Source organism: Lytechinus variegatus, chromosome 7, assembly GCF_018143015.1.
Source record: "Lytechinus variegatus isolate NC3 chromosome 7, Lvar_3.0, whole genome shotgun sequence".
NCBI classification, from domain to species: domain Eukaryota; kingdom Metazoa; phylum Echinodermata; class Echinoidea; order Temnopleuroida; family Toxopneustidae; genus Lytechinus; species Lytechinus variegatus.
Genome location: NC_054746.1, coordinates 45,382,366 through 45,397,409, shown reverse-complemented (window position 1 = coordinate 45,397,409; position 15,044 = coordinate 45,382,366). Strand labels below are relative to the sequence as shown.

The following is a 15,044-nucleotide window of genomic DNA, read 5'->3' as shown; positions in this document are numbered from 1 at the left end:
AGAGACCCGTGCTCTCCCCCGGACTTTAGGTGACCCGATGGCCAGTGGGTCTAACAGCCCTAGAGGAGTCGCCATTTTCTGTACTAGTGCGGTGCTCCCCGATAAAGGTTCAGGTTCCGGGACGGAAGCCTTGGCCATCACCGTGCGGGCACGTGGTCGCAAATCCACGGTTCCACCCTTATTAAGCGGGGCACGTGAACGTGCGTCCACGGTTCTACCCCTTTGAGAGCCCACGAGAGCTCTGACTCTGTTCTCGCTATCTATACAACCTGTGGTGGGGAATAAGACCCCGGTGTTGGACCCCGAAACAGCGGTCGCCTGAGGCTCTTCAGGAAGAGAGTCCGAAAGGCTCATTAATGCCGTAGGGTGATCTAGTAGTAAGATAAGAACAGAGAAGAAACAAGGGGGTAGGGGGGTAATAAACCCCAACCCAGAAGTCAAAAGACCTCAAAAAGCGGACTTTTGAGAATCAAAATGAAATCTCACAAGGATGATACAAGGTAAAATCCCAGAACAAAAGGAAACAGTAATAATTAAAGAATTATTATGAGACACTGTCCCTAAAGAAGTCCGTTAGAAAAAACCACAACAAGAGGCTGCTTCCGCTAAAATTCTGAAAAGAAGAAAGGGGGGAAGCACCTAAAAAGAAGAAAACACGAATTTCTTTTTTTTTTTTGTGTCCACCTGTTCAAAAGAAAAAATAATTTTTCTTGAGGTGAGGATCAGCTAAGAAGAAAAAGGAAAACAAGATTCCCTTTCTTTTTTTTTTTTTTTAAACAAGAAGTTTAAGAAAAAAATTTTATAAGTCCGGAGACCGGCAGCTGACCTGAAAAAGGAAAGGGAAAAACAAAAATAGCTTTCCCGAGAAGGAAGGCCGAGCCAAGGCGACGAAAGCTGACAGGAGACGGCTTCCTAAAAAAATTTCTAAGTATTCTTGTGAAAGAAAAAAAAAATTTTAAGACAAGGTCAGAAATTTTTTTTTTTTTTTTAATTAATCAAAATTAATCAAAATTAATCAAATAATTAATTAATTAATTCAATTAAGGAACACAAGAACAAAGGATTGATTGAAACAAAGGAACAATCAATTAACTCGAAACAAGAAACAAAGGACCTGAAACGAGATTGAAATACGGCGCTCCTGACGTCCAACAGAACCTATCTGTGGAGAAATAATTCAAATAAATTCACGACGAGAGTCGTATAAACGAAGAAGTCAGTGAATAAAAAGAAATAAAGGAATTAAAAGGGAGCGGAGTCAACGCCCGCGACACGCAGGAAGGCACAGAGCTATGGGGCGGAGAAGTGAAGACAACCCGCCTGTTGAGAAACGTATCTTAAAAAACAAACTCACGAGAGGAACAAAAAACGTGAAATAAATATCACGGAAGCTCCGCGCGACGGGATAATCTTACGACAACCTTATATATAAAGAAATAAGATTGAAATAAGGGAAGAATGCACAATGAAAGTATCCAAAAAGAAATAGAATTGCAATTTTGGAGAGTGTACTTAGCTTTGCGACTGAACTCGACCGCAGGCGAAAGTAAAAGAGGATATGGACGCCAAATTGCGCGATGATCTTGGGATAGTGCGTCAATAGGGAGATGCAGCGCGCGCGCAGGAAAATTGTGTACTCTATATTGGCACGCAAGTTAATCGTAATGAACTAGCAAATCAAATGGGTATATCCCAGTTATAGATAGTAAATAGACCTTTTCAGTTCCGTTGATATAGAAATCTAGCAAAGATGTTTGATGTTTGTTTAATGAGTTTGTGACTGATCATGTCTGTAAATGATCTTTGCCCTTAATCATGTGACATGATACTAATGCAAGATGATCAGTGATATTTGATTACCATTAATTTTCATGAACTAGGTCAATATACTTATTAAGTCATGATGATATTTCAAAAACTTAACCTTGGTGAAGATTTCAATGCTGACGACACCGTTGGGTCAGAAAAGCAACACCTATATTCTCACACTGCTTTGCAGGCAAGACAAAAATGAGTCTTACCTCTCTTTCATATTCCTCCCTCATGGCCTGTATCTCAGCCTCAACTCTGTCATAGTTTTCTTTTCTTTTTGATGAGTAGTCCTGTTGAAAAAGAATAAACAAGGTATATAAACAAAAGTCAAAACTTATTTCTAAGCCTCCCATTGCTACTAAACAAAAAGTCATTAGTTTAAATCTATTCCACAACTGAAGATACAAACAAACACAAAATCCATATTAATCTATATAACTTGTGTTGATTTGATAATCATATTAATGATCATCATCAACAAGAACAATCCTTACTCTGCCATTGTCTCCACTATGATAAAAAAAGGCCCGAGAGTAATATCTATCGTCTATACGTCCGCCACTATGACTGATTAACCTAGACATAAAATGTTTCCAAGGTAATTGGTTATATAACAGCTTGGCATTTACCAACAAAACGCTGTCCTGCCGAGTTCTTATGGGAGATACCATAAATAGTGTAAGCGATTTTTCTCTTCAATCTACGGTCTGCTCGGGGTAGATGTGAGGGAGTTACCGCTGAAAGAGTCGGCGCCATGATCAATTGACGTCCAGACTCGGGAGCCGCCAATAGACTGCAATCAATCCAGAAAATTGGAAGCCCCTGCATATTAATGGGAGTTACCCATATTAATGGGTGAGTGGGCCAGAGATTAATAAGCATTGCTGACGGCACCCCAGGGTGCGGGCTGGCAGGTGTCCAATTGATCCACACGGTACACGGCACCGAAGATTAAAGCTGACAGAGAGCAATGGGGTATAAGCCCGCTCTGCTCGAGGGCATGCTAAAGCAACATTAAAAATTTGCCACGTCTAGTCAATGGATGTCAGGAGCCTGCGGACATGCTGGGATGAGACCCGCATGTCAGTAGCACATGCAAATTAGCGGGGTGAACACCTGCGCAGGTGAATGGGCTGGCGATTTCATAGAAAAAGCTGGCAGCTCTCCAATGAGAGAGATGGCGTGAGTCTGTTTAATTAGCTCGGCACCTGAAATGGCAGCTAGGACTGACAGAGAGCGCAAGGTTATAGACCCGCACTGCTACAGAGCGTGTTGACGTGGGGCTGAGACCATAATGTCGGTACCTGCATACGAACAGGGGTCACCCATGCAGGTGAAAGGGCCGGCAATTCCATGGAAATGCTGATGACTCTCCGAGGTGCGAGATGGCAAGTGTCTGCTTGAACCGTCTGGTGTCTACATAGCGGCTAAAGCTGACAGGGAGCGTGGGGGAACAGACCGGTTCCAAGGTTCCAGCCTCCTGGGCACATGGACGCGTCTCCACGGTTCCACCCTTCTTTTCTCAGGGCACATGGATGCAATTCCACGGTTCAATCCTTTTTTTAGAGCCCGACGCAAAGGGTCTCTCTCTGTTACCCTTTTACTCACTGGCGATGATCGTGGGAAAAGTATACAAGCCTGGCTCTTCCCAAGCAGCAGACTTGAGATCATCAAGGAATGAGTTGAAAAATGATCATCTACCTTGTAAAGTTCTTAACCTGAAAGAACAAAGCGGAAAACAGAGGAAGGGCAGGGAGGGGCTGGACAACAAAAGGTAGACAAAACCAAGGTACCCTTAAGGAAAATATTTATATCAAAATTTCTGATAACTAATTTCGGCAAGCTGAAGTCGCTAAATAATTAAGCAGGACAAGTCTTCATAAGACTTGATTCCAAAGACACAAGATAAGAAAAAAAAACAAGTGGAGCGCCTCTGGCAGTCTTACCTGCATCATGCAATTCAATATAGCAGCAGTGCTGACTTGGACAACTACTATAACATAATTACTCACAAAAGCACCATTCATATGATACAATACTATGTTCATTGAAAATAAATGACATTTGACCTTGATCATGCGAACTAGGACTTGTCAGTGATACCTGATTACCCCTATATCCACATTTTAAAAAACTATATCTATAAACTTTGAAAGTTATGACAGCAATCTAATAATTACCTCCAAAATGGCCAAAGTTCAATGATCTTAAATGACCTTTGACTTTGGTCATGTGACCTGAAACTCTCATGAGATATTCAGTTATAATTGATTAATGTTATGTACAAGTTTCTTGAATCAGACCCATAAACTTTCAAAAGTTATGATGTCCAAGTTTTATGAACTACATATAGATCCATACACATTCAGAGTTCTCATGGTTATTTAACAAATAACCCAACATGACCAGAGTCCATTGACCTTGGTCATGTGACCTGAAACTCGCACAGGACGTTCAGTGATACCTGATTAACCTTATATCCAAGTTTTTATGAACTAGACCAATAAACTTTCAAAGTTATGATGGTAATTCAACAGATACCCACAACTTGACCAAAGTTCAATGACCCTAAATGATCTTTGACCTTGGTCATGTGACTTAAAACTCATGCAGAAGGTTCAGTAATACTTGATTAACCTTATGTTTAAGTTTCATGAACTAGGTCCATATATTTTTAAGTTAGGATGACATTTCAAAAATTTAACCTTGGGTTAAGATTTTGATATTGATTCCCCCAATATGGTCGAAGTTCATTGACCCTAAATGACCTTTGACCTTGATCATGTGACCTGAAACTCAGGCAGGATGTTTAGTAATACTTGGTTAACCTTGTGGCCAAGTTTCATGAACTAGGTTCATATAATTTCTAAGTTATAATGACATTTCAAAAATTTAACCTTGGTTAAGATTTCAATATTGACAGTGCCACTGCCATCACAAAAGTGGCACCTACATAACTTTCTAAGTTATGCTGTCATTTTAAAAACTTAACCTTCGGTTAAGATTTGGTGTTGACACTGCCATTGGAAAAGCGCCTATAGTCTCACTCTCAGGGACAAAAATTGAAGTTTTTTTTATATTAATTAAACAAAACAATGACATTCATGAATTAAGAACAATGACATTCCGATTTATAAGTTAACAAGACAAGGAAGCCCACCTGAATTTTTTTTTTTTAAATTAAAGACAGAAATAAAGACAGATAATTATCGCTAATTAAACAATAAAAGGCTCTGAGGAACAAAAGTCCAGACAATCCCAGAAGACCAACTAAAGGAACGAAATTTCATTCAGGGGAGAAGATCATCGGTAAGAAAAAAAATTCTAAGACGGGAATAAACAATCACATGGCTTCATTGATTTGATAACAAAGGGCAGTTAATAAATAACACAACAATATTGAATAACACCCTTTCGAAGAAACATGACGGTAACTCTTCATTAGAAAGACCAAAAAGTTTAAATGAAATATAATCAATGGGGATGCCAAAACAACTGGGAGAAGGCAGAACAAGAATTAATTCAAGACAAGGGCAAGAATAAACAAGAGTGTTGCTATTAAAGGCGAGCACATAATACGCCCGTCTGTAACACAGAAAATGGAGCTATTGCAGTCAGTCCGCAGCCCGTCCGAAAGTGCTCTATTTTATTCAGCGGTATGCATAGCCGTCCGTGGTTATGCATACGTAATGAGCTGTGAAGACGAACTTTCCGATCGGTGTTTTTTGCTCTTAGAATCGTTTGTTCCTCACAATATTGGTCTTATTTTATAGATAAGGCTTTGAAATTTCTGATCAATTGAATAAAATGCACATTTGACGTATTTTGAAGACCGATATTTAGCTTAGAAAAAAAGATTTTTTTCAAGAAATATGTGTGAATAAACGGAGCGTATTTTTGCATAGAAATCACACTTGCGTCAAATTGATATTATAATCAATGTAAAGCATAGACATTCTTCTTTACGACTAAAAAAAATTATGAAATTTCATGATGTAGCAAAGTCAGGAACCACAAAAAACCACGGCAATGTCCATCGCAAAATGATTGGAATTGCAGTACAATTGCCGACGCGTTCTGATTGGTCAACAGCGGCGCACAGACTTACAACATTTTATATAACATTAAAAACCCGGAAGTGATACGAAAGCGATCTGTGGCGACTTGCGTATGCACTATGTTTGACGTGTGCAGGGACCCTGGTTCGAACCCAACGGAGTGTTTTGTTTTTTCGCGGGGGGGGGAATATATCTTGGCTTTTTCTCTAAATCATATTCCTACCCGGCTTTATTCTCTTCTTTTTTTTACTTTCATGTGAATTTCTATTTAGGGCTGTATTATTAAATCATGGAGCTATGAATAAATCTTACTTCTTCTTAATCACTTTTGATTTTCAGGTTCTTGATTACACTTATTTGGGCAGAGGTGGGAAGGGAAGTGAGTTAAAGGTCAAGTGCACATCAACAAAAAATTCTTTGAATAGAGAAATTTCCCTTTTTTAACACAAAACAGTTATATACACAAAACAATGGTATGCAAGTAGAGTTGATTATGTCATTCACATCACATTACTTTCTAAATGTTGGTTGCATTTTATTATATCAATTTTAGCAAATTTGTTATAATAACTCTTCATCGAGTCACAATAGGTTACATTCATGGAAACTACAAATATTAATGGAGGAATTAAAATCTCTCAAAATTTGTCAAAGAAAATGAGAAAATCAAAATAAAACATACATGTCATGAACAGGTATCAAACAAAAAATACACAAGAAATTAGAGTGTGTGTGACATAATCAGTTCTGTAATTTGCATCTTGACCAAGATGAGCATATAATTGTTTGATGAAATTAGGCAAATTTCTAAATGTCAAAATTATATTTTTTTAAATTTTGAATCATAATGTTTATTAAATTTTCTGCAATACTTTATTTTTCTTTAAATTCAAATTACTTTTTTGTTGGGGTGGACCTCTCCTTTACTCTTTGCATGGAATGTAGGGAATGCACATTAATATTTATCCATGAACAAAATTGTCTTAAGGTGTGCAAATCAGTAATTGGACACATGTTCACTTTCCTTTCATCCAGGCCACTCCCTCACATCCACCAGGTTTACAGTCTTACAACAAAAATGATGAATTAATCATAATACCATCACACCATAGCTCCATGATCACACAACATTCACACAGTGCTTCGCAACAAATATTTCACTTCTGTTCACACATGCAATAATTACTGTGGAAAACAAAAACAAAGCGTAACCACATTCGAATACCGTTTAAAAGGACAAATATATTATAACTTTTGAGAAAAAATTGTGAACATACATAAACACTTAACCTTCAGCACATTGGATAACATTAACAGAGTTGCTTGAGAACAAAATATAATTATGGGGCATTGCAAGAAACTTATGTTCAATTGCAAATCAACTACATGTTTGTGTTTAAGCAAAGGACTTACCCTTGATTTTGGAATGTGTGAATGAGTAGAAAGTTTCTTGCAATGCACTATTAGTAACATTAAAACTGTTTGTGTTCTTTGGTTTTAAATTGTGTATACTTATTTTTGTCAAGCTGTATTCCTGTCAAAGTCAGTATTCTTAGTCCTCTCCAAAACTGTGCTCGAATTTTCTTGTTTCCAATATCGATAAAGATCAACTTTCTGTTACTTGTATCATTATCACTTCAAAATTTGCAAACGAAAAATGGCTTTGTCCAAATCAGTCCGACCAGTACATGATGGATCATCTCCCAGAATGAAGTAGCGAGCAGGGACCAGAGTCAGCAAGTGTGCAGATCTGTGTGTAGAGGAGACAAAAGAAAGAGATAAATAGTCTAAATTACTAAATAATCATTCAAAGTACATGTATGAATTATTTTACATTAAGAGACTATTAAATACACTTAGTACTGTACTGTCTGCGACAGCCACATTTTTTTTATTTGAACAAAATGGTTTATAAATACTACTGAGAAAACTTTTTAGTTGACTTTAAATTGTTTATTTTCTATAGAGTAGACTGTCTAAAATATCATTTCATTCTTAACCGCAGCCTGTGGCAAAAATCATGGGACTCAACTTCGACTAGGCCTAATTATTAAGAAAAAGGTTAACTTTTTTTAAACATAAATCAAGAAATATCTCAATCTATAAAAACTTGATGGAATTCGGAAACCTGATAATCATTAAATAAATTTTAGAAGACATCTACTTATTGAGCTTCGTTTATATTAAGTTTTAATTACAAATAAAAACAGGTCCACCGTCCACAGTCACATAAATAATGCGAGCCATCTGTCATCATTACAGAAGTTTCAACGTATGGGACCAAAGACGAAATCCTACCAACCCGCGACGAACGCAATTTTAGCATTATTTCGCGCCATCGTAGAGTGAACGCGAAGGTTACTTCCGGGTAAAACGTAAATTTCTTGATTTTTAGGGTATCATTTTCTCTAAAATAAAAATATAAGGTGAGTTTGCGTCAAATTGGTTCTGACATATTTTGAAGAGTGACTTTTCTTCTTTATAAAAAAACCCCGATCGAAACAATTTGGTTATGTAGCAAAGTCAGGAACCAAAAGTGAAATTCCGACTACAAAATCGTAGTTAAAATATTACTAAAATAAGCATCAATTAAACAGGTAAAAATGGTAGGTTGAAAATGTCGAAATATGAAAAATTATATATCAAAATGTAGATGAATGCCTTGAGAATAACTTACCACAATTCGTTTCGACGTAAACTGAAGTTAGCGACCAGTACAGAGCTATAACTTCAGCCCCTCCAAATCACTGGGAAAATCAAGCCAAATTGATCACACGTTTTCCTTCGGAGACCGCTAGAGGGCCGCTGAATAAATCTTCGTGAATATGCTCATTATCGCGCGAGCTGCGGTCTGACTGATTGGTCAAGCAAGAAAAGTGGAAGATGGCAACTTCACCTTTGACCTTCTGACCTCAAAATCAAGAAAATTGCTAGGATCTATGCTAGTATCATACACACCAAACTACATGAGCCTAGGTTAAGTTCAACTAAAGTTATCGCATTAACAAGGACTTCAGAAGGATAAGATCCTTCTGAGGAGCCGTGTGGAGGAGCCGGTGTGTGGAGGAGCCGTGGTGTAGTGGTTCTGACTCTCGCCTTGTAAACAGAGGGTCGTGTGTTCGAATCCCACCGCGGTCTGGCGTCCTTTGGCAAGGCGTTAATCCACACATTGCCACTCTCGACCCAGGTGCTAAATGGGTACCCGGTAGGATGTGAAAGTCATTGTAGCTTGTCCAGTACTGTGTGCGCCTCACAGGCGACTGACTGGAATACTCCCCAGGGAGTGGAGGATGTGCACACATTGTGTGCGGGAATGACTGATTGAATCCGATGACCGGGGTGATAATATATCTGTAAAGCGCTTAGAAACGTCGTTCCGATGGATTAAGCGCTATATAAAAGCGGATTATTATTATTATTATTATAAGATGAAAATATGTCACTCTGATCCAGACCTTTGACTTTTTGACCTCTAAATCAAAGGCTTCCTTGGATTCATGCTAGTATTATACATACCAAATAATATGAGCGTAGGTTAAGTTACTCTGAAGTAATCGCGTTTACAAGGACTGCAGAAGGGTACAATGAAAATAGGTCACTGTGACCTCAAAACCAATAGGCTTTCTGAGATCCATGCTAGTATCATACACACCAAATTATATGAGCCTAGGTTAAGTTCAACCGAAGCTATCACGTTTACAAGGACTGCAGAAGGGTACAATGAAAATAGGTCACTGTGACCTCAAACTTTGACCTCAAAACCAATAGGCTTTCTGAGATCCATGCTAGTATCATACACACCTAATTGTATGAGCCTAGGTTAAGTTCAACTGAAGTTAGCGCGTTTACAAGAACTGCAGAAGGAACAATGAAAATAGGTCACTGTGACCTTGACCTTTGACCTTTTGACCTCAAAATCAAAGGCTTCCTTGGATTCATGCTAGTATTATACATACCGAATAACATGAGCCTAGGTTAGGTTAAAATGAAGTTATCACGTTTACAAGGACTGCAGAAGGATACAATGAAAATAGGTCACTGTGACCTTGACCTTTGACTTAAAAAATCAATAGGCTTCTTTGGATCCATGCTAGTATTATACATACCAAATTATATGAGCCTAGGTTAAGTTAAACTGAAGTTATCGTGTTTACAAGGAGAAGTTAACGGACGGACAGACGGATGGACACCGAGCGTGATACCATAATACGTCCCGTCAAGACAGGCGTATAAAAAAAATTCAAGACAAAGCAAGAAAAAATTAAAACTCCAGCGTCACACACAACACTTACAACGAAAGGTGAAAGGAGCGCAAGAGATATGGGGGAGGAGCTATGGAGCTCAAAATTGTGTAAAGGCAAACACAAGCTCAAGAATCAATTTTGGGGTTGACATGTATAAATAGTCACGCAGCATCGTAACGTTAGGTCCGATTTTCAAAAATATGGTGTCGAAAGACCTGCAAAACTCAAAGAGTAACATAGTATTGTTCAGCAGCATAGTCCCAAAATTTGTTGATTGCATGGTGTTATGTACACTACAGCTGTCGACCAATCTCCAAGGATTAATGTGAAAGAGTGCATCACAATAAGAGCGCAACATGCGCTCATGTATTATGAAAAATACAAATATCATCTAATATCATACTTAAACAAGGCAAACGCCAAGCGTTGTCTCGCCTGCATATTGCAGTCATGAAGAGAATGTATGTCAAAACTATGCTATACGACTTCCGAGGCTGTCAGCAGTTTAGGGGGTGAATTGTGGTTCTGACAGTTTACATATGCAATAATGCTATAGGCCTACTTTATCCCTAGGAAATGAGATAAAACTAAGAATGCTGTTAATACTATGAAGCTATAATGATTTCCATGGAAGTAAGGAAATGAATGTTAGTGAAAAAGAATGTAATTCATAATAATGTGAGTGAAATAGTGAAATTGAATTATTAAGGTGTTATGGCAAACTTATTGTCATGGAAAGTTCATTGACCTTTGACCTTAATCAAATTCAACTCACATTCGAACTTGACCTGCACCTTCAAAAGATGGACCTCTTGTATGAATTTGGCAATCCTATCTCGAAGCTGTAGAAAGTTATTGGGTGTACAACACAGCACAGTGCCAGTCATAGAAAGTTCATTGACCTTTGACCTCATTCAAATTTGACTCATATTCGAACTTGACTTGTGCCTTCAGGAGATGGACCTCTGGTATGAATTTGGTGATCCCACCTCGAAGCTGTAGAAAGTTATTGGGTGTACAACACAGCACAGTGCCAGTCATGGAAAGTTCATTGACCTTTGACCTTTAACCTTATTCAAATTCGACCCATATTCGAACTTGACCTGTGCCTTCAGGAGATGGACCTCTGGTATGAATTTGGCGATCCCATCTCGAAGCTATAGAAAGTTATTGGGTGTACAACACAGCACAGTGCCAGTCATGGAAAGTTCATTGACCTTCGACCTTATCCAAATTCGACTCATATTCGAACTTGACCTGTGCCTTCAGGAGATGGACCTCTGGTATGAATTTGGTGATCCCACCTCAAAGCTATAGAAAGTTATTGGGTGTACAACACAGCACAGTGCCAGTCATGAAAAGTTCATTGACCTTTGACCTTATTCAAATTCGACTCATATTCAAACTTGACCAGTGCCTTCAGGAGATGGACCTCTGGTATGAATTTGGTGATCCCACCTCGAAGCTGTAGAAAGTAATTGGGTGTACAACATAGCACAGTGCCAGTCATGGAAAGTTCATTGACCTTTGACCTTTGACCTTACTCAAATTCAACTCATATTCGAACTTGACCTGTGCCTTCAGGAGATGGACCTCTGGTATGAATTTGGTGATCCCACCTCGAAGCTGTAGAAAGTAATTGGGTGTACAACATAGCACAGTGCCAGTCATGGAAAGTTCATTGACCTTTGACCTTTGACCTTACTCAAATTCAACTCATATTCGAACTTGACCTGTGCTTTCAGGAGATGGACCTCTGGTATGAATTTGGTGATCCCACCTCGAAGCTGTAGAAAGTTATTGGGTGTACAACATAGTACAGTGCCAGTCATGTAAAGTTCATTGACCTTTGACCTTTGATCTTACTCAAATTCAACTCATATTGGAACTTGACCTGTGCTTTCAGGAGATTGACCTCTGGTATGAATTTGGTGATCCCACCTCGAAGCTGTAGAAAGTTATTGGGTGTACAACACAATTGTTGACGATGACGCCGCCGACGCCGACACCGGAAATAGTGATACCTATGTCTCGCTCCGCTACGCAGGCGAGACAAAATGACAAGATTTGAGGTATAATGATGAACCTGTGATTTATCGTCCCATGCTGTTCTGACACTCCTTCCATCATTGCCTCCACCTCTTCCTCTTCCTCTACCTCGACCTCTTCCTCTGCCACGCCCACCTTGTCCTTGCTCTCCCATTGGTCCTCCTGATCCCTGCAGTCAACAATCAATTGAAAGCACACACCCATTAAAAAATGCATATTGACAAACTTGTTTGTGATCTGTGAACAATCTTATTTTTTCTTTCAATTTCTCTAAAGACATAAAGTAGTGTTAAAATAGTCACAGGGTGTTTGGTTCAGAAGAAATTGATAGTCAAGACATGGGAAACCCAAACAGGGTGTTAAGTCTGATTCTTTTTGTCAAAATCCTTCTCAAAAATGAACATGAAGAAGGTACATTAAACTAACCACAATTTTTTTGCCTTCATTCCAAGTTTGATTACATATTTTCTTGTTTACTAATTGAGAATGGACCAAGTCAAGTTCTCAGTTCATTCTGGTAAACTTGAATATTCTTGGAAGATTTTCAATATATCATCAAAGGACAATAATTGAAACATAGGGGCAATCTTTACACCCATTCATTATAATTGGATATAATATATGAGATATACTATGTAATTTGTTATTTATCTAAAACATTACAAAAGCAAGATCAGACAGATGACCTATGACCCCTGAAAATAGGAATGACGCAGGAACAAAGATTAGTAGAAGAAATAACATGCTTAACAAACTAACAAACAAACACATAACTCCACATGACACCTTTAGACTCCTTGTGCCATTCCCTGTTCTCAGTATAAACAAAACTTGATGGAAAGATGGATGTAATCATTGCCAATGAAGAAATCCTTTCAACCGCAATAAGGAAAAGAATCGTAAAAAAAAGTATTCCACTGCAAAGGGTTACTTTTTTTTATTTAGTTTGGGGGGATGCATGTACATGTATGTTTTATTTTCATTTCGAATTGATGTAAAAGGTCTGTTTATGGTACCATTTTGAGGGTATGGTCTTAAAAATAATTTTAATTTAAGTTTCACAAGAATTTTGACAGTCATTTTGAATTTTCCTTAATTTTATTCAATTCTCATTTCATTACTGACATATAAGGAATTATATTCGGGCACCATAACCATTATTTATGTTCCCTAAATTTTTGTAATCGTCACATGGATGAATATAATTTCAGGCCATTAGGTAAAGGTTACAATCATTTTTACTTTATTGTTATTAATCATTCTGCCATATCAACCCAGATAAATATCAAACTAGAATCTTTAAAATATTTGTTCCACGGGACATTTTATAAGGCTGCAAATAAATGTCACATATTAGTAATGATGAACGGGCATCATAATCACCAATTATTTTCAGGCATGTTTCAAGGTTATGCGCAAGCAGCTGATGTCATCCCCACATATTCTTTCGTATTATGAAATTATAGAATATGCAATTGTTTCCTCCATAAAAGAAAATTAGATTGTAAAATGATTTAATGTGTAAGATAATCGTTGCTGCAGCTTATTTTGTTATAATGGAGACTGCACACATGGATGAAAATATGATTTCATGTAATAACATAAGAAAAATGATAGTGGGGACATCATCCCTGAAAATCAAGATGGCTTACATATAACTGTTTTCACAATATAATTTGGTCTCGAATACTGATGTAATTTCTAGCATTCTGCTTGGTGAATTTTAATCTACTTATTTAGATTATTATTTAATATTATTTTCATCCTGGAGTATCCCTTAAGAGCTCAGCCGTGGATCAAGCGATCACGACAAAAATTTGTATAATAGCTGAGAATGACAGTCTACGCACGTGCATAATTGCACTAAATATTTTATTCTACATTCATTCTGCTTATTTATTCATGAAATCAAACTGTTATCTATAATTCAATCCAGCTCCGAGAATGCTAATTTTTGGTGAAATTTTTTAGCAGTTTTAACTATCATAAAGGAAAAATATTGGTACCAGAACTGATTTCTTATGTATTTTTTTGGGGGGGGTTCTTAATTTCTTAGGTATGTCTTTTCTTTATTTCTTTAAACAAAATTCATCGGCGACATTATTTCAGCCATAAATAGCATTGAATGAAATGGCTGTTGTAAATATACGTAAAAATAATCAATAATTTATGGATTTGTCGCCTTCCCGCACAAAGGCCGTTAGTGCACACTGCACATCGCCTTCCCCCAGAAGGCTGTTATCATGCAGAGAACAGTACACGCAAACGGATTTTGTGCGGGAAGGCCACGCGAAGTCCGCGCTAACGGCCCTTTTGCGGGAAGGCGACGAATTGTATCTGAAAACACAGTTTGTATTGACTTTGTAAATGAAATCACATTTTCTAGTGATGTGAGGTTTAACATGCACTAACAAAATGATGCATTCCTGGCATCGCAAAGTTGGTTTCAAAATTTCAAGTCAGCTAGCATGACATTAAAAATTTTTGTGCAACAGATTCACCAAAAAAATATTGTGGGGCCATTATCATCACCCCCCCCCCCCACCCACATCAGGGTTAATAGACAATTTCATACTTTCTGTGAAGCATAATTCAACGCAAATAGTTCAGTATGCTACTACTTATCATGCTATTAGTTTGCCATACACTTTAACCAATCCTTGTGCAATTCAATCTCACAAAATTGATTGAATAGCTAGATATAATACATTATCAATTATACATAGCTGTTAATGAGGTACATGTAAAGAAGAGGTTTAAAGGATGATTTTTTTTTCTCTCTTCTGAATAAGGACTAAGAAAGGTAATTCTGAGAAAATTATTTCAATAGAAAAATACCGGTAAGAACAAAAATGCAGAAAAAAAAGAAGTAAACAGATCT

General features: G+C 37.7%; 1 protein-coding gene and 1 long non-coding RNA gene across 3 annotated transcripts in view; both read right to left on the bottom strand.

Moving 5' to 3' along the window:
• The window catches only part of LOC121419443 (midasin-like), a 142,468-nt gene that overhangs the window by 46,746 nt on the left and 80,678 nt on the right, over nt 1-15,044 (bottom strand). For both annotated transcript variants that reach the window (XM_041613920.1, XM_041613921.1), the window contains 2 exons: nt 12,201-12,332; nt 2,022-2,102 (listed from right to left, as the gene is read on the bottom strand). In XM_041613920.1, coding sequence (XP_041469854.1) covers nt 2,022-2,102; nt 12,201-12,332 — 213 coding nt within the window. The remainder of the gene's footprint in view (nt 1-2,021; nt 2,103-12,200; nt 12,333-15,044) is intronic.
• On the bottom strand, nt 7,093-8,806 carry LOC121419444. The gene is made up of 2 exons (XR_005970596.1): nt 8,548-8,806; nt 7,093-7,620 (listed from the first exon to the last, which is right to left on the bottom strand). It is a non-coding gene; the product is annotated as an uncharacterized LOC121419444 (long non-coding RNA).